This window comes from Dipodomys ordii, unplaced genomic scaffold (assembly GCF_000151885.1).
Source record: "Dipodomys ordii isolate 6190 unplaced genomic scaffold, Dord_2.0 Scaffold52, whole genome shotgun sequence".
In the NCBI taxonomy this organism is placed as follows: domain Eukaryota; kingdom Metazoa; phylum Chordata; class Mammalia; order Rodentia; family Heteromyidae; genus Dipodomys; species Dipodomys ordii.
In genome coordinates this window covers 6,658,621-6,682,439 of record NW_012267268.1, presented here as the reverse complement: position 1 = coordinate 6,682,439, position 23,819 = coordinate 6,658,621, and the positions used below count along the sequence as shown (strand labels likewise).

Sequence of the window (23,819 nt, the reverse complement as noted above, 5' to 3'; positions counted from 1 at the left end):
TCTATCTATCTATCTATCTATCTATCTATCTATCTATCTATCTATCTATCTATCTATCTATCTATCTATCTATCTATCTATCTATCTATCTATCTGCTAGTCACTAGGGCTTGAATTCAGGGCCTGATTTTATTTTATTTTTGTTCAAGGCTAGTGCTGTACCAGTTGAGCCACTGCTCCATTTCTGGCTTTTTGTTGTTTAATTAGAGATAAGAGTCATGGGTTGGCTTCAAACTACGATCCTCATATCGATCTCCTAAGTAGCTAAGATTACAGGTGTGAGCCACCAGTGCCCAGCTTTTACTTGTTTTCAGCTTTTTCTTCTATAAGCTACATTTCTAATTTTCCCATACAGCACTGTTCGTTGTGACCACCACTCTAGTATATATATGTTTTATTGTCCAGTTTATTGTTACAATTTGATTTCTTGCAAGAAACATTTATTTTATAGAACCAATATTCTTCAGACTCACCTTTTTGTTATTCTTCATTCCTTTTTCACATGTTCTTAAAAATGTGTGATTTTTGTTGTTGTTGTTATTTTTTTGGTGTCAGTACTGGTGCCTGATATCAGAGCTGCTGTACTTTGAGCTTTTTCACTCAAGGCTAGTACTCTACCACTTGAGCCATACCTCCACTTTGAGCTTTTTCATGGTTAATTGGAGACTCACAGACTGTTTGCCCAGACTGGCTTCTAACCTCGATCTCAGATCTCAGCCTCCTGAGCAGCTAGGATTATAGGCATAAGTCATTGGTATCTGTCTTCTTACAGTGTTGTTTGTAAGGAAATAATTTCCCTTTCTTTCTGGAGCATGTATTTTGGAGGCTAGTGATGAGATACTGCTTCCTTCACTTTTTCTTTGGTGGTGCTGATCTTCATCTTGACCTTTGAAAAGATGCATCTTGTGTAGCTCAGTAGGGATTTCTTTTCCTCTGGTGTTCTGTGACTCACTGTACTTCCTTTGAGGTTTTTCTTGAGTTTTGTAGTATATTCACAGAGGCTTGTAGTATATTCACAGAGGCTTGTAGTATGTTCACAGAGTTGTATAGTCATCAGTACTAATTCTAGAACATTTTCTTATCACTCAAATAAGAAACTCCATTAACATTTAAAATTTGTGATAAAGCATATATGACAAAATTTCATGTGACGTAAAATATATAGGACATAAAATTCAAGTCAGGTTAAAGTGTAACTAACTACTCAGGATGCTGAGATCTGAGGATTGCGATTCAAAGCCAGATATAGGACAGGAAAATCTGTGACTCTCTCCAATTAACCACTAGAAAACCAGAAGTGGCACTGTGGCTCAATTGGTAGAATGCTAGCCTTGAACAATAAAGCTCAAGGACAGTACTCAAGCCCTGAGTTGAAGTCCCATGACCAACACTTTGTTGCACAACCATTATCACTCTCTACTCAAGGATATTTACATCTTAGAAATCTGAAACTCTGCACCCCTGGAATACTGACTCTTTCCCTCTTCAGCCCTGGCCATTGCTATTATACAATCTCTATAAATTTGACCACACTGAGTAGAGGAGTCAGACAAGAGGAGCCAGACAGAATTTGCTTATTTTGTGAGTGATGTATTTCACTTAGCATAACGTTCTCAAGGCTTGTGATGTTATAGCAAATATACTCTTCTAACCCCCAAGGAGGATATGCTGTTCCAAGATCACCCTCCCGTCGTGGACACCTGAAATGGTAGACAGGACTGAACCCTATTTATATTATGGATCCATCCATCCATCCCTCCCTCCCTCCATCTATCTTCCCTCCCCCATTCCTACCTAGGATGAAGTTTGAACACAGTAACTGTGATAAGTTAGGCACAATAAGAAATGATTAGTAACAATGATAACAATACCCTGTAATGAAAGTTATGTGAAAATTGTTCCTCGCAATGTCTTACTGTCCAATAGAACTTAGCAGCCTCAACCCATGACGTTTTTCTTTAGTAAGTCTGGGTCTTTCACTCTTGAGCTTTACAGATCTATTCACATGTCCAAAGCGCCGCCGTCACTCATGCTTTGGGGACATCTCAAAGTACATTTCTCAGTGCAGGTCACTGAGATTGCTTTTGAGTACCTAACTGGCGGGTATTATATGCAGCCTCTATTCCAAAGGTATGATTCTTGTCCTGCGTGGGACTAAGCAGATGGTGTGACAGTTTATTATGCTGTTCAGAAAAGTGAACAACATAAAATGTATTCTTTATTTATGGAACTTTTATCACAGGTGACTGGATAAGCAAACTAGCAGAAAATGAAATGTAGATAATGTGTCTGCTGCACAAGAACTTGTTTTTTTTATTTGAAAGACCAAATGATGCTGCATTGTAATGTTGGTACACACTGGGGTTGTTCACTTGTAGCTGTTAAAGCGAATGGGATTAGGAACATTAGTGCCCAAACGTCCGCTAAGACCTGGCCTTCTCCACTTTGAATAAATGCCCAGAAATGGAATTTCTCGATCCTATGGTCACATGCTTGAGCTTTGAGGAGCTATCATATTTCCCAGTGATCCCATTCTATACTTCTAGTAGTCCACACAGGTTCCCAGGACACTTTCATTGCCACATGTCATTTTCTTTCTCTTTTTTTTTAATAGTCATGTTAAAGACAGCCAGCTGTTACTTTATACTTGTTGTCTCTAACTTCTTTTTCAATTCCATTTAGTTTTTTTTTTGGTCAGTCAAGGGGCTTGAACTCAGGGCCTGGGGCATTGTCTTTGAGCTTTTTCACTCAAGGCTAGCACTCTACCACTTGAGCCATAGTACCACTTCTGGCTTTCTGCTAGTTAATTGGAAGTAAGAATCTCACAGACTTTCCTACCTGGTCTGGCTTTGAACCGTGATCCTCAGATCTCATCTTCCTGAGTAGGATTACAGGTGTGAGCCATACTAGCAATCAGCTCCATTTTAGTCTTATGTTGTTTGGTTTCTGTCCCTTCTTTTACCTACTCTCTTGAACTTCCCATCTCTGCCTCACTGTGCTTTATTGTGGATCTTTGTGGACTTTTCTACTTCATGTTCTCTTCATCTGTATCCATTGCACTTTAAACAAAGCCTGGCTCATTAGGTACTTAATTTTTTCTTTTTTTTTTGTAGTGCCAGTCTTAGGGTTTGAACTTGGAGCCTGGTGCTGTCCCAGAGCTTCTTTTGCTCAAGGCTAGTTCTCTACCACTTGACACAACTCCACTTCTGTTTTTTTTTTTTTTTTGGTAGTTTGGTGGAGACTAGAGTCTCACAGACTTTCCTTCCTGGGCTAGCTTTGAACTGTCACCCTCGGCTCAGCCTCCTGAGTAGCTAGGATTATAGGCATGAGCCACCAGAGCTCAGCCTATGTACTTAATTTTATCTGTTGTATAAAATGGTTCTTTAAAAGAGTCTGAGTAGCTTGGTACTAGTGTTCCATGCCTATATTTCTAGTACTTAGGAGGCTGAGGATTGAAGTTCAAAACCAGATCAGGCAGGAAAGTTCATGAGATTCTACCTTTAATTAGCCTTCAAAAAGCTGGAAGTGGATATATGGTTCAAGAGGTAAAATCCCAGCCTTTAGAGAAAAAGCTAAGGGACAAGTGCTGAAGTCTGAGTTCAAGCCCTAGTACTCATATCCTCCACAGTCCCTGCCCGTCCCCCCCTCCCTCCCCTGCCGCCCATGTCTATATAGTTTTCCAAACTCTGTTTTTTTTCTCCCCAATTTGAATCATGTGTTTTATCTTCTTAGACACCTTGAGAATTGTTGTCTAATTATTCTTACATTCAGTTCAGATGAGCCTTTGTTTCTGTTAGTTCTTAATTATGTTGTCCTGCGTTCCATTACCTTTGGTCACGATTTGCATACTATCTTTGAAAAACTGTTCACAGAAATAAGTTGAGTACTAGGCTAGGGTAGTATTTTCCCCAGCCAGAACTGACCTAGGTTTTAATCTTGTAGAGCTTCAGGCCATACATGGTCCAAGACCATTTTAATTGGATGTGAGGAATTAGGGCATTTCTGGGTCACCTAGGTGCTGAGGAATAGATACGTGGGTGTCTAGCCCAAGTTCTAGGGGTTTCTTCTCTACCAGCTTGGGAGAGGTTTTCATTCTCACATTCATCCTCCTAGATGATTCAGGTCATCAAACGTGACCATCAGCGTCCTTCCTAGTGGATATATGACCTAGTGCAAAAGGGGCCTTACTGCTGGCCCTTCCCTGAGATGTCATCTTCTACCAGGTCGATGCGTGGAGTGGACGGAGCAAGCTCCTATTGCATCTCCGAGGCCCAAAAATCCATTTAATATATTGTCCTCAGATGGAGGACGTATCAGATATTAAACTGATAAGAACAGATACTACACTTGATCTTAGCCAAAAGGCCGAGAAGCAATGGTCATCATCTTAGGTATAGAAGAAACTTAGGGGTGGTGGTAGTGGTTTGTTTTTGTGCCAGTACTGATAATTGAACTCAGGCCCTGGATGCTGACCCTTAGTTTTTTTGCTTAAGGCTGATTGATGCTCTGCCATGTGAGTCACAGCTTCACTTCTAGCGTGATAGTTCATTCATGGACTTTGCTTTTGAGGAATTGGAAGACCCCGTGCCCCTCAGCTTTAAGACTTAAACATAAGCACAGGTAATTAGAGACCGTGTGGAGGAGGCACTCAAGGCTCAGGGAGAGTTATGGGCGCAGTAACGAATGGCTGTGTGTGCCATGGTCACCTGACCTTCTTGCCCTGTTCCCTCCTTCTAGGGCAGCTGACTGTGGTGGCCACATGTCCTGGCTAAAAGCCCCAGGTCCCTGACGACTGCTCACTACCTCCCCAGTGTCTTTGGTCACCTGTTTCTTTTGAGGACCACCTGTTGCTCCCCTGGTCCACTCCCCATGCTGTGTCCTGTGTACCCTGGCTGATGGCATGCTTCCCTCCACATGGCAGTCTTCTCTTTCTTGAGTATGAGTCAGTTCGTTCAGAGCATAACCCATGTGCCTTCTGGGATGCTCGAGAGCTTGCTGCTGCCGGTGGGTGTCACCCATAGCAAGATAGAACAGAGCCCTCCCAGATGATCTTCAAGTTCTCTGTTATTAAAGCTAACATGAGGTTGGCCTGTTGGCTTACACTTAATGAGCCAGCATAACTAAGTTATTAATGACAGTTCATACATTGGTTCCTAAGTTTTTACGTGAGGAAAATGGTCATATTTCTGAGCTCCAAATTCTATCCAGGATACCACATTGTATCTAGTTGTTATGTCTTCATTGGTGCCTCTTAGCTGTGATAATTTCTAGCTATCCTTGTTTTTGACTCTGACAGTTTGCAGGTCAGGTATTTTGTAGGTGCCATCTATTGGGGTTTCTCTTATTATTATATAGCATATGGGCTTTGGAGTAAAGTACCTTAATTTTTTTTATTGAAACAAAATGTACATACAGTTAATATATGACTCTTAATATATACTTTGGCTGGGAATTTTTTGAAAGAATATGTGATCATCACCCAGTGAGAATATCTGATGTTTCTCTTACTCCAGTAATTCCCATGGAGAGGCCCTCTACGGACAATCTTTCTTCATACCAAGCTGCTATCACCTACTGATCCAATTCACACTATGGTGGATTAGTTTTGCCTATTTTAGAGCTTTATGTAGGACTAGGGATATTGCATAAGTGGTAGAGCACTTGCCATCCAAAAAGTTTATTTTGCCAGGTGCCAGTAAGCTACTCAGGCTGAAATTTGAGGATCGAGGTTCAAATCCAACAGGGGCAGTAAAGTCTGTGAGACTCTTATCCAAGTAACTCCAAGTAACTACCAAAGTGCTGGAAGTGGTAGAGAACTAGTCCTGAGTACAAAAGCCTGGTGACAGTGCCCAGACTCGGAGTTCAAGCCTCAGGATTTAAAATTTTTTATTTCGAGCATACCAGGTGCCTTTGGCAATTCCAGTCTATGAAGCATCCATCACTAGTGTGATTGTGATTGACCGTGCTGACCTTGGTCATCTGGCCGTTTGTCAGGTTTCTCCGCTGCAGAATCGCTCCTCCCTCCTCCATACTGTACACTTGGAAGGAAGTCGAGCACTAAATGCTCTTTAGTTCGAAGGTAAAATCATTTAAAAAACCATAGAGGAATTTTTCTTAAAAAACGGCTTAAAAGTGAAAAGTTATTTTCTGTAGTACTATTACCAAGTAAGGGCACTGCCTTGTACCGCTCTGAACTTTGAATGGATTTGGAAGCAGTGGGCTTATTTCCTACACAAGCGGGAGTCCGGGGCCTGTAAGCTTTAACTGCTCTGTTCACACACTTCTCTGGTCGAGTCGGTATGTAGTTGTGTAGAAGAATGGGGGGTTAGTTATGAAGCCTAACCGACAGCTTACTTACTGTGTCTTCGGCGCCCCCACCTGGGCAAGCAGGGCATTGCAGAAGAGATATAACAGACTCAAAGATTACTGCTCTTAAAACACACGAGGCGGGGAAAAAGAGGATTTTCTTTTTTCCAAAAATTGCACCAAGATAAAGCAAAGCCTTAGCTGATGCGAACGTGTTGTTTAGGTGTTAGCAGTACTGCCCTCGCTAGACGCTCATCGGACAGTAGCGCAACCCCAAGAAAAGGATGGTTGCGGGCGAGCATGCGTGCGCTGCAAGCAAGTAGCGCCAATGCTATGTTAGGTTGTGGCGACTAATTCCTAGGTCCCATCCTAACCTGCTGGGTAGCTAGTATCTCCAGCGATCTCCGTTCCTAACTCTAACCACCTAAGTCTTTAATCTCCCTTGAGACCCTAGGGAGCTTAGTAACGGTGGCTTGGTGTTACCCAGAAGACCGCGCGCCGCCTGCAGTAAAATTTGCATACGCCCCTCACCGGGGCGTGGCCGACGGGTGGCGGAACTAAGCCGCGCTCTTGTATTGGCTGGCACGCTAGGGATTGGGCTGCTGCCCGGTGGCCCCTTTTCATCTCCTCCCATCGCACCGAATGCTTTCCATTAAAACTGTAAACTATTCTGTTGGTGCAAATCGCCCTTCTGCTTGCTTCTCAGTTTAGTCTAAAAAGGCCAGACATGCGGGCCGTCCTCCTCCCCCTCGCGTGTGGGCGGCCGCGGCCCCGGGCTGTACCTAATGCGCCTCCGGTGTTTTCCGTTGCAGGTGGTTCTGCTGGGCATGGACATCCTGTCGGCCCTGGTGACCCGGCTGCAAGATCGATTCAAAGCGCAGATAGGCACAGGTGAGCGGTGTGTAGACTGCCTGCCCTCAGCCTGGCCGCCTCCCCTCTGCTCCCCCCCCCCCCCCCCCAGCCCTGGGCTGTAGCCTGACTGCAGGTCACTACTGCTTTCTTCCAACCTTTAAGGGCTAAGGTGGAACTGTGTTCCAGTGCCAAGCATTGCTACCTATTTGTCTTATACAGAAAATCAGCCTTCAGCTTTTAGTACTGAGTCATGAATGACCCAAACCCTTCCTTATTGCTTGGCAATTTTCTTTGAGAAATCCTGTTTAAAAAAAAAAATGAGATGATGGTTGTTGACATGAGTATTTTCTCCTCGATAGCAAATGTCACTGCTACAAGCATGCTGAGAATACCCTTATTATTATTTTAAGGAAAACAATATGTCAGGGGGGAAAAAAGAGGAGAAACCAGATCCCATAAGATTGAGATAATTTAGACATCATCGAAGTTTCATATTTCATGATGAAAATATACAAACTAAGCAAGTGTTTGTTCAACCGTTTCCTTAAATTAAGGATTTCTCCATTATTTTTCTTTTGTTCGCCCTCCCTTTCTTGTTCCTTCCCTTCTTCCTCATTCTCCATCATCTCCTCAGTTTCTTAGGCCCTACCACAGAACCATTGCCCCAGCTGGAATTTCTCTAATTCTTTTAGTTTTGTTTGTCCTTTTCCATTGCTTTCTGGTCAGTGTGTTCTGAAAGATAGTAAACCATAAAAGAAAATTTTAGTAATTTCAGATTCTAGTAGAGTTCACTTTTGTTCAGTTAGCAGAATTATTTAGGTATGTCACCTATAATTTATGGACTCACAAGAAACCAAGTAAGTGCTCTCTGTTCAGTAGTCTTTGGAGCACTTATGGGACCCCCATATTTCAGAGTATGGAACAGACATGGAGAGTAGGGCTCCATCTGGTGTGTATCTATGTGCTGCAGTTTATACAGCACATGATGCCAGTAGATTGGTCCTTAAGTCCTCACTCCTTTTACCCTTAAGATATGCTGGAGCTTCTCTCCCAGTTCCTCTTCAGTTTCCTTTTGTGTTGATTCCAATCATATTTCCACATGAATATGAACATATTGGGATCTGGCTGAAGAAAGTGGGGTCAAGTAGGAGACAAGTTGCCTATGCAGAGGATGTGGATTTCTGTGGTTAAGCACAGGATTTCAGCAAGAAGAGAAAAGCTGTGGGCAAGGATGGGTGATTTTAGAATGAGTTACGTCAGTTAGGCCAGGTGAACATAGATCCCTGAATCAGTTTCCATTTCACCAATTTCCATTTTGATTTTCAGTGCTGCCAAGTCTAATAGACAGACTGGGAGATGCTAAAGATTCCGTGAGGGAACAAGACCAAACTTTGCTGCTAAAGATTATGGATCAAGCTGCTAATCCCCAGGTAGGGCAAGGAAAGCATTCTGGGCCCTAAGGGTTTGTCCTTACTTGCAAAAACTGTGTGTCTTCATAGACTTAATTTCTCATAAGCTGAAGAATTACAGATGAATATTATCATAACATCGGCGTGCTGCCCAATGTGAGAAGTAAAAGGTAAATAAGTAAAAAGTATTATTTGAATGTTAGTGGACTTAACCTGGGTACTGAGGACTTAGTTCAATCCATTTGGTTCTTTAGCTCATTTATGTAACTGGCTCTCTGAAGAGACAGATGCGGCGTCTGGGGAGCCAATAGGTTTGGCCAGACCCCTAGTCCCTGTCTGCTGTGAGGGTGCACCTTCTGGGATGGATGGATGCATCTCTGACTTACAAGGTCCCACTGACTGCTGTTAGGAGTTCTAGGGCAGTTAGCAGACGATAGAGCTGCGGGTGCTGGACTGTGGTGCGTGATGGGGAGAGCTGTTCCAGGCAGAGAGTAGTGGGCGTAGATGGCATGGCATTTCCTTTCCTACCCTGAAAGGACCACTTATACTTCTCTTTTAGGGAAATACGGTTGTATAAATGTATGAGTTTGAACATTTTAATGGATCTGTTTGAGAAAACCATCTATATCATCAGTTCTCAATAGACTTTGGGAAATGATTGGTGGGGATGGGAACAGTTTGGCTCCAGCTAAGAGGCTATCCTTCCTTTGACCCCCTAACTGAACAAAGGGCTGCAAAAGTCTCTCTTCTTACCTATTCTTTGTCACTTGCAGTATGTATGGGACAGAATGCTTGGAGGCTTCAAACACAAGAATTTCCGCACGAGAGAAGGCATCTGTCTCTGCCTTATTGCAACACTCAATGCGTAAGTCTGGGCCTGACCTGAACATTTTACTTGGCTGAAGCTTTTGAAAGATTCTTTACTTTGAAGAAATCATCATAAAGGTAGTAGTGAAGAAATGTGCTGGGAGGTGCTGTCCCCTAGTGGTAACACTAGGTATTAGTATGGAATGCCATGTTAGTATAGTTCATGGTGCTCTCTCAGATTGTTGTATTCTCTGTGTCGTCCCCCCTCACCCCCCCACTGTCACAGACATGCGTGTGTGCGTTTCTGTATGGAATGCAATGGAAAGCCCTTTTCCAGTTTTTTTCTTTCTTTTTAAAACGTTAATAGTTTTAAATTTTTCAGATGGTTGCACAAAGGGGGCTTATAATTTAATGTGTTCATTTATGTGTCTAGTGCATCTCCATCAGTCTTCCCATCCATCATTCTTCCTCGTCCTTTGTGCCCCTTCCTACCTGACTGATTTCATTTCCACTTCTTTTTATCACATACTCACCTTGGGAAATGCCAGGTTATTTCCCAGAGTTGTCTACACCATTTTACAAACATAATAAATTGAGAATGTTTGCAGCAGCAATACCTGTGATGGTAAACGGTATGTGAATAGCATGAAGATCCCCAACAGGGCTGGATGTTGTCAGACACCCTGCAGCCATTTGCTGTAATTGGGTGGGGCCCCTGAGTCCAGCAGGACAGGAAGTGTGGCCTGATGTGGACCAATGCCTCTGTAAGGCAAAGTGGGCTCCAGGCTCAGCCTTAAAGGCACAAAGCCACTGGAGGGTTTCAAATCTGCAGAAGGGCCATCAAGGCACATTTATTTCAGGATGGGATGGAAAGATCCTTGTGTGTGTGTGTGTGTGTGTGTGTGTGTGCGTGTGTGTGCGTGCACGCGTACACACACGCACGCACACAGATTGTAGGGCCCTGGGGACATGGAAGAAGGGCAAGTAGAGTCTAGGAGACATCTTTCTTTCCTTTGTGCTAACAATAATGCACTCCTTTTCTTTTCAGCTCTGGAGCACATACTCTAACACTAAGCAAGATTGTGCCACATATATGTAATTTACTTGGAGATCCAAATAGCCAGGTAAGTGAGCAAGAAAGTCCCTGGGGGAAATCACTGTTTATAGATTCTTCAGTTGCCTACTAAGTGGTGGGACTTATTTTTCTAGAGCTCTGATTATTGCCTAAGGTGTCAGCTGCCTGTTAGCTGATAAAATATCATCAGCAAATCATCTCCTGTATAGAGAGCCAGGCAGTCACTAATCTGTATGTAGATGTCATCCAGAGCAGCCTTCCTGGAGAGGCCCCTCTGGCCACCATCTCTGCAGAGAGGGGGGTGGGGGGGTTGGGGGAAAGACTGACTAGAAAAGGAACTTGAGGAGACTTTTCTGTATTCTGCTTTGGGTAGTAGCTGCCCTTGTGTGTGTCATAGTGGAAAATCTTTGAACTGAACCCTTGAGAGCTCTGCTATATGCAAATCATACCTGAACTGCAAAAAAAGAAAAGCAAGCACCTTTCGTTAGTGTGCAGGTAGAACGGTTGCTCATCTGCCCCATGGCTACCAGGTATTACCATCTCATGGCATCAGCCCTGGGCCACCCATCACAGAGTTGGAGGATGCTCCCTTCCTGACTTCCAAGGCATCCGGCTTTCTCACTCAGTTCAGTTCACAAAAGTAGAAGTGGTCTACAGTCATTGCCCTTTAGAGTCCCGATGGCTGAGTTGCCCTCAAAGATGTTACGTCAGCTCTTTTCCACGTGATCCTCACCAGGCATAGCCTCCCCCCTGCCACCACACCAGGTCCCCTGCACCCCGTCCCCACCAGGCCCTACCTGCTCTCCTGTCAGTCCTTCTTCCCGTCTTTGCTCTGAGTCCAGCAGCCAGTGCCTCTCACCTCCTGTCTGGAATCTCATGCTTTTCCTTCTTTATTTGCCCTTTGTCTCTTACCCAGTGTTCATGGAAGGCGCAGGACATCTGAGACACAATTATTGGATATTTCTGCTTATTGAATCCTATTTTATAATCAACATCAATTTAAAAAATGGCCTGAATATTTTTTTTCTGAAGACTTTTGTATTGGATTTTTTTGCCTTTGTTTTTGTCTTCTGTGAAAAAAAATTTCCTTTATAGGAGCCACATTTAGGATGCCACTGCTGCCTGTTCCTTGAGCAGAGTAAAAGCTGTTTTGGCTCATTGAGGTTCTTTATTGATCATTTAGATTGCCAGATAGGTGAAGTGAATATCTGCTCCTGGCCTGTCAGCAACCATGAGACCTGGAAGTAGGGGGCTAGCTTCTTCTGAGTGTACTTGAGTTGTGGAGACAGAACACGCTATGCCATCTAGGGTCACACCATGGCATTGTCCAGCAGATGACTTAGGAAGGCCCAGGACCTCCACTGCAGTGTTCCACCACATGTTTCTGTTACCTATTCACACAGTCCTCTTGTTCTGACCCTTTTGTCCCTTTCTCTCCCCCCCTTACCCCCCCCCCCCCACCCCCAAAAAAACGAAAGTTTCTGCAGGTCTGCCTTATCAGGTGGGTGCTTAGGCTTTGGCAAGTGGGGAGATTACTGGTGTGCTGTTATTTTCTCAGCTTTGTTTCTGTAGCTGAAGTGGGTGCCATCCTCCAAAAGACTTGGAGGAGGCCTCTCCATTCAAGCCACAGTGTGTGGTGACAGTGAACGCCCCCACTCCGTCCCCAATCCAGAGGCAGGACCTAGATCTGGTATAGTCCTACTGCAGACCTAGCTGATGTGTCCTGTTTGGTCTGTACATCTGACGTGGAGAGGGAAACATCTTGCTATCCCAGGACACCCCCCACCCCCACACTGATGGATAGTGTCAGCCTTTCTCGGTTTAGAAGGTCCCAGACTTCATGTCCGTTTGGAGAGTGGTTTGGGAGTAGAATGTTAACATTTAGAAGTTTGAAACAGTGATATTTTGGTCTTTGAAGTTACTCCAAGAGTCTCCAAGAAATGTCTAACTCAGGTTGGGTGCTGATGTCTCACACCTGCAATCCTAGCTGCTCAGGAGGCTGAAGTTCAGGGACTTGTGCTTTGAAAAGCTCATGAGACTCCATTTCTAAAATAACCAGAAAAGGCCAGACTTCAAATCCTAGTAACTGTCTTTTTGGAATCAGTCACTCTCTCATATCCCGGGGTTCCTTTCCTGTAACTTTCCAAGAGCAGAGGTACCCTTTCCGCAGTACTCCTTTAGGTTCTATAATGGGGCATTGCAAACAGTCACACACCAGCCCAAATTCCCAGGCACTAGTAGGGGGCCAGGGCTTTGTGATGGCCACATGCTACAGAGAGCAGGCTTCTGTTCCTCAAGTGCTGACAGTGAGAACAGGGCAGGCCAGGAGCAAATGCAGCCAGCCCCCTGTATGATGGGAGGAAAGCCTCTGTTCTGCCCTATAACCCTCAGCTTTCTGGTCTTGGCTCCTCAGCCAGGTTTAGGCAGCACAGAGGTTGCCCCTGTCCTTCAGGGCTTCTCCTTTTGGGAGTATGGCACATACCCTCAAAGATCTCATCGTATGTGTTCAATGGTAAGCTCTGCCAGGGCTAGTACAGTATCTGTGCTGCGCTGCCCTGCTACCTGTGCTGTGGCTTGGCCTTGCTGAGACCAGGGCCTTGTGGCACTACTGGCTGAAGCAGCTGGCTATCAGATGAACTGGGCATCTAGAATGACTAGGTTAGATTCTATATAGTTTATAGACCAGCTTCCTGTCCCTCAGCCCAGGGCTGAAGCCTTCAGTGAGGTTTTACTTCACAGGAAGGCCTCACATCAACCTGTGTTGAGATGTAGTCTGCTCATGGGAGAAAGCATGAGCTTGTGCCCAGAAATATGGCAGTTTAGCTCTTCATTGACATCAGTGGCCCCAGAGCAGGAGACTCAACTCTCTAGTCCCCTGGCCTTCCCTGTGTCCCAATAGGCCCTATGAGGGAGGGAGAGAGGAAAGGAAGAGGGAGGGAGGGAGGGAAGGAGGGAGAGAAAGAGAAAGGGAGGAAAGGAAGGGCATAATCATACATTATCTACTCTGGATTCTGTAAAACACTCAACGTGGTCTTGGCAAGTAGTGCCTCCTGTATGAAGTACTTATCTTTCTAGCCCTAATGGCTTCACATTTTGAGATTCCCTTTTGCTATGAGCCTGAGGGCTTATCAGGAAGAGCCAGTGTGAGGCCAATGTGCTACAGCTATTGTGCCTTAAGAGTTCTCTACTGCATTACTTTTGTTTAACCTCCTCTTCACATTTGGAGCATGAGACTTTGATGTGCCAAAGAAAATCTGCTCATTTGTACTACTTCTAAGTTTTCTAAGTTTGAGGAATAATTCTTTTATAGGCCAAGAAGTTACCTTATCAGATGTAGAGAAGACCAGTCATTGAGTTGAGGGGCAGGGGCCTGTATGTCTACACCTCCTCATTCCCATTGCTCTGAGTCAGAGAGTCTCTTCCATGTCATTTTACACATGTCTGCTCCATTCTCTTATTATGGTCTACTTGCCCTGTATAGGCATTTGGGTTCATTTTTACCTAGAAAGCATTCATATATTTGTTGAATGAACTCATTATTTCTTTCACTTCTCAGAGCTGCCCTTAGCTTCCAGAGGACATTGAGACTAAGAGTGAAGTGTTTTTTTCAAGGTCACATGCATCCTTTGTGGCCAACTAGGGTCTTAGGTCTCCCTTGACTCTGGAGCTTGTAATTCTCTCATTTAATTTCTCATTGCCCAGACTACTTAGTAGCTGATACTGATGGTTCTTCAGAGGCCTCCACCAGCTGCTGAGCAAGTGCTATCAATAGAGGAATCAGAGATGGTACACTGTGCCTAGACACTGCACGTATTACACTATCTTTGTAATCTATTCATGTTTCTATGTGCAATGTTTCTTAATATTAGAAAAGATATATTTTCTAAAATAAAGTGATAATCTCTGTTGGTCAGCTCTGGCTACTGTTATGAAGTAACATAGATTGTATGGGGGCATATATAGAGATGTATATTCTTTCAGTTCTGGAGGCTGGAAGTGTGAGATCAGAGTCCCAGATACAGTAGGGTTCTGGCATGGGGGTTTCTTCCAGGTCTGTGTATAGCTGCCTTCACCCTGTAAGCCTTTATGACTTTTTCATGGGTCTGCAGCTCTGTTGTGTCTATTTTGAGTTTACTCCTCCTTTCATTTCAGGGCTGTACTCCTTTATGCCCTTCTTTATCCTCAATTACCCTCATCCACATACCTCCATCTGCACATATTGGGGCTTAGGGCCTCAATATTTGGATTTTGTGAGTACAGATTAGTCCATAGCATAAGGTTTCAGGAGACAATATGGCTTGTGATTTACCTTTCCTACTAGAAGGGGTATGGTAAGGTTACCTATCATAGGATGCTTGCAAATCAAAGCATAGCCTGCAGTGTTCCAGCTGTAAATTGTTTGTAGCCCACCTCTGTCTCCTTCATGTTGTTCCCCCATCTCTGCCTACTGAGTTAATGACACCTCCCGTGCAACACTACCTAGCTTTCATTCCATTCTCTATTAAAATTTTTCCTTTTTGTTTGCAAAGTTTTAAACTTTCAGAAAAATCAAGTAGTATCATGAATGCTATTAACATTTTGTCTCATCTATTGCCTCTGTTTGTATACATGGACATACATTTACAGACATAGTCTTTTGTTTTTCTTCTGGCACCACTGGGGCATCCTACTTTTTATGCAAGGCTGGCACTCTATCACTTGAGCCACACTTGCTTTTTTTTTTTTTTTTTTTTGGTTGGTCTTGGGCTTGAACTCTGGGCCTGGGCTCTGTCCATCAGTTTTTCAGCTCAAGGCGAGTGCTCTACCTCTTGAGCCACAGCGTCACTTCCGGCTTTCGAGTGGTTTATTGGAGATAAGAGTTTCACAGACTTTCCTGCCTGGGCTGGCTTTGAGCTGTGATCCTCAGATCTCAGCCTCCTGAGTAGCTAGGATTATAGGCATGAGCCACCGGCGCTGGGCTTAAGCACAGCTTTTTGTTGCTTAATTACGTATGGAGTCTCAGGGATGCTTCTGCTTAGTTTGACTTTGAATCATGATCCTTCAGGTCTCAATCTCCTTAGTAGCTGTAATTTCAGTGAACCACTTACCAGCAGCAGACATAGCCTTTTTTCTGAGCTATTTGAAATAATACGCAGATATATTTTTACTCTTGGAAATGTGTATCATCTAATAGCAATATTTTCTTATATAACTACATGTGGTTTTACTATATCTATGAGAAATCTAGGGTAGGAATGTGGCTTAGTGGTAGAGTGCTTGCCTTGCATGCATGAAGCCCTGGGTTCAATTCCTCAGTACCACATAAACAGAAAAAGTTGAAAGTGATGCTGTGGCTCAAGTGGTAGAGTGCTAGCCTTAATCAATAGATGCTCAGGGACAGTGCCAAGGCCCTGAGTTCAAGCCCCTGTACTGGCCAAAAAAAAAAGAAACAAATCTAACATTGATACAGTGACACTGTTTAATACATAGACCACATTCAGGTTTCTTCAAGAAAAATGTTCATCCTCTCAAATGTCTTTTGTGCTACGTTCTTAGTTCATATTTGTGTCTGGCCAGAGTGCTGCACCTGGCATTCGTGAAACATATACCCTATTTCCCTACTTTGGTGCCTTTGCTCAAGTGTCCCATTAGAAACCTAGCACCTGCCTCATTCCATCTAGATCTGATGAAATCCTGCCCTTCCTAGCAAAATCAGGCTGTCCCTTTCTCTTTATGACCTTTTTTCTTTTTCCTCCTCTTTCCCTTCCCTGTCCATTTGTACCTCCTCTTCCTCCCCTTTCACCACTTGTCCAATTTCCTTTGCCCCAAATTTATTCACATAACCTTCTGATAGACAGAACTTTCTCCCCCCCCCCTTCTATTCTAGGCCTTCATTGTTTCTCATTCACTGCTAGAGTTTCCCCCTTGGTTCCCTCCCTCTCTTCCAGCTCCCCATCTCCCTGCAGTCCAGCCCCATAATGCCAGTGCCACCAAACACACATTTTAGCAAACATTTAGGCGTGCTTTTTTTTTTTTTTTTGGTTTCAATTTGCTAGAGTTTATTTCAATCAGTATTATTTTATATGATCAGAGGCACATAGACATTGTGCCTTTGTGTTCCTCCCCTAAGAATATTCTCTTTTGGTCTTACCATGTGTGAATGCTGAGAGTCCTGTATAATTTATCATGTCCCAGTGTATTATAGAATACCAAAAGTTCCTATTTAAAAAGATATTTGTGGGGCACCGATAGCTCATGGCTGTAATCCTAGCTATTTAGGAGGCTGAGAAATCTCAGGATCATGGTTCCTGGGGCAGGAAAGTCTGTCAGCCTCTTATCTCTAGTAAACCACCAGAAAGCCAAAAGTGGTGCTGTGGCTCAAGTAGTAGAGTGCTAGCCTTGAGCTGAAAAGCTGAGGGACAGCGCCCAGGCCCAGAGTTCAAGCCTTACAACCGACCAAAAAAAAGAACAAAAAAGATACAACTACTTAATAATAAAATAAACATTACCTGAGATATATGAGGCCTGACATTCTTCTCCAGTACTAAAAAACTAACAATTACATAATGTTTCAAGTGATCTTCATTCATTTGGATTGCAAAGAATTATTTTTCTTTTTAAATATCCACTTTGTAACTTTGTTCAGCATCTCATAAAAAGCACATTTTCCCTGCTTGTGGCTACAGGAGCTGAAGTCTGAGCGGGGAAGGAAAGATGGTCCTGGATAAACAGAAAGTGCCCACAAAGGTTTCTTTCAACAAATAATTCTGGTTGGGTCCAGATGTTGCCAGTTCCCAGGAAGACAGGTAGATCTTCAGAAAGAGACTGGCAGGATCAGGATGTAGAGGGAGCAGAAAGGTGTGGACCACTGCACAAGGAGACGCCTTCTTCCTGCTGGCCAGGCCTTGCTGGGACCTTGCTCCCCTCCAGCACAGCCTGTGCTTCCTGAACTCTTCTGTCCCTAGGGTTAAATGAGTAAACTGGGTCTTTCCAGGGGGCCCGGGTTACCTGGGGAACTGTTTAACCTCCTTTCCTTATAACTTTGGAAAGATGGTATGCAAATTCTGGTTTTCTGACATCATATCCTAAGCAATGCGAAGAATAGGATATGGATTTTAACACCAATAAAGGGTAAGAACCTGGGCCTTTTCTGCCTTACGGGATTTTATTAGCCAAATAAAAACTCCAGTGTGTCTGCCTAGTCCATTGTGTACGAGATTGCATTCACAGTGTTTGTAAATTGGTGGTAAAATGGGGTGGCATATAGCCTGGTGTGTCTCAGCAGGAAGTGCTTGGGAATTGGACACAGAGCAGCTGTAAGATCTCTTCTTTTACATCTAGGTTCGAGATGCAGCAATAAACAGCTTAGTGGAAATTTACAGACATGTAGGAGAACGTGTGAGGGCAGATCTCAGTAAAAAAGGATTGCCACAGTCCCGGTGAGTTCATACTTCTTCCTGTTTTCCTATTCTTTCCCTATTCTTTTTTAGGTATCATCTTGGTTTGTATTACTACTTTTGATCTGGTCATTTTATTCATAGAACGCATGGTCAGAGGATTGGTGGTTAGAGATCTTTTTCATACCATACTTCAGGGACCAACCCCTCCTGTTCCATTACCTTAGAAGTAAGACTTTTTCATCCAGACATTTGGTCTGACCTCATGCCACAGGATGATTTTAGAAGTACCTTAAAAGCAATGATGTTGAAGCATTCAACCTTATAGTTTCTCTTGTTACAGCACTTAGGTGTGTAACACTTAGCATGGTAGATGTTTACAATATATTTGTTTGAAAAGTAAAGCTATTCCCGAATGTGTCCTCTAGAAAGGAATAACATGAATAATAGTTCTGAAAGACATTGTGAAATGTTTTCTGCTCAGTCATGTCATTTTCAAAGTGTAGAAGCTGATGCCCAAGACACCTTGAGTCTACAGATCACTCTTTCTTACAGTCAGAATTTTAAAAACCAGGAAACAGTTGAATATCAATTTAGTACCAAATGAAGTATAAACACGTGGATTCATGTTATTCCTGTAAGAGAAAAAGCAATTTGAAGTTGCTAGGCAATCAGACTAGGAATAACTCATAGAATAGCTTGTCTGTCCTTGTTCAGAAGACCTGCAGGGGCCCAGATATACAGATTTCACAGCTTGTAAGAGTCTGAGCCAAGATTGAATCCTTTTTAATCTTCTCTATCCTTTTCCAAGAGAGAGAGAGAGTCCTGGGCATCTGGATAGGGCATAGCTACTGAAACAGTTGTGAGACTGGTGGGCTGGAAGTGGGCCCTAGACTCTAACATGGGGGTTCTGTGAGTGAGTGAACGGGGATATGCTTCCTTGTTGAAAGTCAGACCTTACCCCATTGTTATTTTCACCATGGCCCCCTGTGCTCTGCATCAGAGAACTAGATGGGAATAGCACTGCTTTCAGTTATTTAACAAAAGGTGATCTATGAGGATAGAGTGGAGTATCTCTAATCGACAATCCTCAAATCTGAAATCCTCCATAATCTGAAGTCTGCAAGTTTTTCTCAGCTCACAGCAGATATTCTTTTTTTGAATTTTATTTTATTGTAAAAATGCTATACAGAGGGGTTACAGTTATATTAATAAGGCAATGAGTATATTACTTGGCAAGCATTGTTATCCCTTCCCTAATCCTCCCACTATCCCTTCCCCCATCCCCCTTCCCTACCCCACTGTCCCCCCGAAACTGTAAAAGTTCACTTCAGATGTACTCTCTTGTGGGTATCATTGTTGTACTGGGTCATCCTTTGTCCTTGTTTCAGCGTTTTGTTATTCCCTTTCCCCTCTCCAAATTAGACACATGTATATACAAGATGCAGGGTAACAAAATCAAGTACAGTGACAACAGGGGATATACACTAGGGGGAAGAACATACAAAGGAAACAAAAAAAAATCACATAGTATATTTAAAACAACAACCTCTTGTGTCCGTATCTTGGGGTTTATTTCATTTAGCATCATCTTATATGGTCAGATGAACATAGCTTTTGAGCTTTTTCTGCTCATCTGATAAAATTATCCTATACATATGCTAATTATTGCAAATGAGGGAAATTATGGGGCCTAAATTTCTTTGGGGTCTGGCTAATTCGATGTTATTTATTCCAAGATATTCTTGAGTTCAGGAAAACTGAAGCTGGAAGTGCTTCTGGTTCCTATCATATCACATAAGGGACACCTGGCCTGTGTGTTATTTCTGTGGTTGATGGACCTCAGCATTCTGATCTCTGAAGAAATATGTGGCGAGAGCACTTAAGAGGAAAAAGAGCCACTAATGGTCTCTGGAAAACTGGAGGGCACAGATGAGTAAGAGGGTGAGGTTTCAAAGAGTGAAATCAGCATTGGTCCTGGAAAAACTCCTTGAGCAAGTGATACCTACTCCGCAGTGGTCTCACACCGGCTATATGTTGCTCATGGTGGCCCCAGGCCATGACTATCATCAGTACAGTTTCCATTTTGCACAGAGGCTTCCTCTGCCTTGTGGGAAGGAAAGCAGAGCAAAGTAGCAGATTAGAGGGAGATCACATTGTGAAACCACGCTCTAGGAGAATTTTGAATTGAGAAAAGAATTACTGAAGCAGCCCTGAGACCCCTTCCTTAGAAAAACTGGCTCCTGGCTTGCATCTGGAAACTTGGATAACTCCCAAAGAGTGAGATGGGAGAGGATTACTACTGTGTCCAGATTGTCAACACAGTGCTGTGTGGTCTGTGTACCTACTTTCCTTTTGGGAGCCTGGAATTCTAGTACAAGTCAGGGGTCACATGTGCATGTTTTCAGTATGTAGTTAAACATCCTGGGTGCTGAGTTCTCTAGGCAGTTTTCCTGCTAGACAGCACCTCATTAAACTGGGTGAATGAAAACTATGCTATGTGACTCCCTGTGTCTAGCAAGCTGGTGCTTGGTCTCCTTTGGGCTCTCTCTGCCCAGCCACCAGTTTCCTTTGTCACCTGTCCTCTGTACCCTTTTGCTTTATTAAATCACAGCATTAAGAATAGCTGTGATGGGGCTGGGAAGGTGGCTCAGTGGTAGAGCGCTTGCCTTGCATGCCTGAGGCCCTGGGTTCGATTCCTCAGTACCACATAAGCAAAAAGAAAAAAACCGGAAGTGGCACTGTGGCTCAAGTGGTAGAGCGCTAGCCTTGAGCTGAAGAGCTGAGGGACAGCGCCCAGGTCCAGAGTTCAGGCCCCACGACTGGACCAAAAAAAAAAAAAAAGAATAGCTGTGCTTAGTCTGTGAGTTGTGCTAACAGATCATTTAAACCAGGATGGTCTAGGCAGCTCCAAGGACTGGATGATTCAGGTGAAACCCCAGGGCATTGATGCCAGAGCTGAGGTTAGAGCCACACATTTCCAGCCTCTCCAGCATCATTTGTTTAAATCCGTCTCTCTGTGTTAATATTAAAAAGGAATCTGCAGGGCTGGGAAGGTAGCTCAGCGGTAGAGTGCATGCCTTGCAAGCATGAGGCCCTGGGTTCGATTCCTCAGCACCACATAAGCAGAAAAGGCCAGAAGTGGCACTGTGGCTCCAGTGGTAGAGCGCTAGCCTTGAGCTGAAGAGCTGAGGGACAGCGCCCAGACCCAGAGTTCAGGCCCCATGACCGGCAAAAAAAAAAAAAAAAGGAATCTGCAGAGAACTTGCTTAGACCTCTGAATGAGAATGAAAGCTTCGATCCATTTGGAGTTGATTCTGGTGCAGGGTGATATATAAGGATCTAGCTTTAGTTTTCTACATGTAGTTAACCAATTTTGCCGGCACCATTTACTGAAGAGGCTGTCTTTCTTCCATTCTATTTTTTAGCTCCCTTATCGAAGATTAGATGGCTATGGGTCTGTAGGTTCATTTCTGGGTTTTCAATTCAATTCCATTGGTCCTGAGGTCTGTTCTTATGCCAGTACCAAGCTGTTTTGATTACTATGGCTTTATAGTAGAGTTTGAAATTTGGTATTGATATTCCTCCAGCAGTGTTCTTTCCATTGAGGAGCGTTTTTGCTATTCGGGGTCTTTTATTGTTCCATATGAATTTTTGGATTGCCTCTTCTATTTCCTTGAAGAATGAGGTTGGAATTTTGATAGGTATCACATTGAATTTGTAGATAGCCTTGGGAAGGATTGCCATTTTCAAGATGTTAATCTTTCCAATCCAGGAGCATGGGAGGTTTTGACATTTTCTAAGTTCTGTTTTGATTTCCTTTTTCAAGTTTTTAAAGTTTTCATCATCAAGGTCCTTCACTTCTTTCTTTCATGCATTTGTTTCTAACGCATTTTTAAGATTATTTCTTTGTTGCTTTGTATGTCCCTCCCCCACAGTATAACCCCTGCTTTCACTATATTTGATGTCTGTATAATTTGTGGAGGAGAAGGGGAAAAACAAGTCATTTAAGGATACAGGTGGACCCGTTGCAACAATGAGAAGTACAAGTTGTCATGTTGAAAATGAACTTTACAACTTTGGTTGGGGGGGGGGGCGGAGAATTGGCGCGGTGGGGAGGGAGGCTGGGAAGGGCTGGGAAGGGTAAACAAAGGAGGAGGCTGCAATGCTTGATAAGAAATGTACTCATTATCTTGCCCATGCAATTGTAACCCCTCTGTACAGTATGTTCATAATAGAAAAATAAAGAAAAAAAAGAAAAAGAAAAAAGAAGAAAAAAAAAGAAAAAGAAAAAAAAAGAATGAAAGCTTCTGCTGTCAAGTACTGTCTTAGGCAGCTCGATGATTTCCCTCACTTCCATTGTGGTGAAGCTTTGATATTCAGATGCTAGCTCCTAAAGAACTAGGCTATCTTTATGAAGCAAATAGAGCAAAAAAAGCTGAAATTCCACATTCTTTGTTGTATTACAAGGTAGTATCAAAGATTTAGCACTCTAGGTCCAGAGATCAGGTCACCATGTTTATTTTGTTGGAAATGTGCCTAAGTTAATGTAACTTTTGTTCAGCATAATGATCTTGAGTTTTATCCATTTTTCTGCAAATGGCATAATTTGATTCTTTTTATGGCTGAATAATACTCCATTGTGCCTATATCGCATATTTTTATCCATTCATCAGTTGTTGGGCATCTAGGTTGACTCCACAGGTTGGCTTTTGAACAGTGTGTACTACAGCTAGATGATTAGATGAGTATTTAAGGTGTCTTTTGTGTATATTGATGTACATTGCTTTGGATATATACCAGGTGTGGGGTTATGAAGTAGATCCATTTTTAGCTTTTTTATGAACTTCCATACTGATTTCCGTAGTTGTACTAGTTTATATATCTACCACCAGCATATGAGAGATTTCTATCTGTGTCGTCATTCCTTATTTGTTTTCTTGGTAATAGCCATTCTGACTGGGGTGAGATGGAATTAGTTTTGATTTGCATTTCTCTTATGGCTGAAACTGTTGAACTTATGAGCTTATTAGCCATTTATACTTCCGAGAACTGTTTAATTCATTTGCCCATTGGATAAGTCAGTTATTCTGTGTCTTGATTTTTTTTTAGTTCTTTGTATATTATAGATTTTTAATCTTTTGTCTGATAAATCATGAGTGAAGACTTTCTCCCATTCTGTGGGATGTCTTTTCATTAAATAATTATTTCTGGGGGCTGGGAGTGTGGCTTAGTGGTAGAGTGCTTGTTTAGCATTCATGAAGCCCTGGGTTCAGTTCTTCAGTACCGCATAAACAGAAGTTGGAAGTGTCGCTATGGCTCAAGTGATAAGAGTGCTAACCTCGAACAAAAGAAGCTCAGGATTATTGCCCAGGCCCTGAGTTCAAGCCCCAGGTCTGGCCAAAACAAAAACAAAAACACAGGACACATAGGAGCCTATAGTGTTGCATATAGTGTTGTTGGAGGCTGTCTTTTCTCCAACATATGTTTTGTCAAAAATCAAATAATGATAGCTGTGTAGATTTATTTCTGAGTCTCTTATGCTGTTTTATTGGGTTTTGTATCTCTTTTTTTGTACCAGAACCATGCCATTTTTGTCACTTTAGTTCTGAAGTATAATTTGAACTCTCTGTTTTGTTTAGGATTACCTTGGCTATTTGGGATCTGTTGAGCTTCCAAAAATATTTTAGAATTGGTTTTTAGGATTGAATTTCTGGATTGCTTTTTCCCAGTCTGTGAGTGGGATGAGCTTTTGCAGTTATCATATCCTTGTTTGGTAAATTTAGTGGCTCAAATGTGGTTCCATGTGATTGGCTGGTATCTTGGCTTTTCTAAACCTCTCTTACTTCACTAGGGATTCATTTGTTATTTGGTGAGTATAATAAGTTTTTCAGGTAAGCCAGATTCCAAGGAAGTATTTTTAGAGTTTGTTTAAAGCTTTCCAAAAGTTCAATTTAATTGTACAATAAAAAATTGTCTTCTTAAGAATTTGTT

General features: G+C 42.9%; 1 protein-coding gene across 3 annotated transcripts in view; it reads left to right on the top strand.

Annotated features, from left to right (window-relative positions):
• The window catches only part of Clasp1 (cytoplasmic linker associated protein 1), a 280,309-nt gene that overhangs the window by 102,788 nt on the left and 153,702 nt on the right, over nt 1-23,819 (top strand). For all 3 annotated transcript variants that reach the window (XM_013020693.1, XM_013020692.1, XM_013020694.1), the window contains exons 3-7: nt 7,119-7,197; nt 8,485-8,588; nt 9,341-9,432; nt 10,423-10,498; nt 17,770-17,867. In XM_013020693.1, the coding sequence (XP_012876147.1) occupies nt 7,119-7,197; nt 8,485-8,588; nt 9,341-9,432; nt 10,423-10,498; nt 17,770-17,867 (449 nt within the window). The remainder of the gene's footprint in view (nt 1-7,118; nt 7,198-8,484; nt 8,589-9,340; nt 9,433-10,422; nt 10,499-17,769; nt 17,868-23,819) is intronic.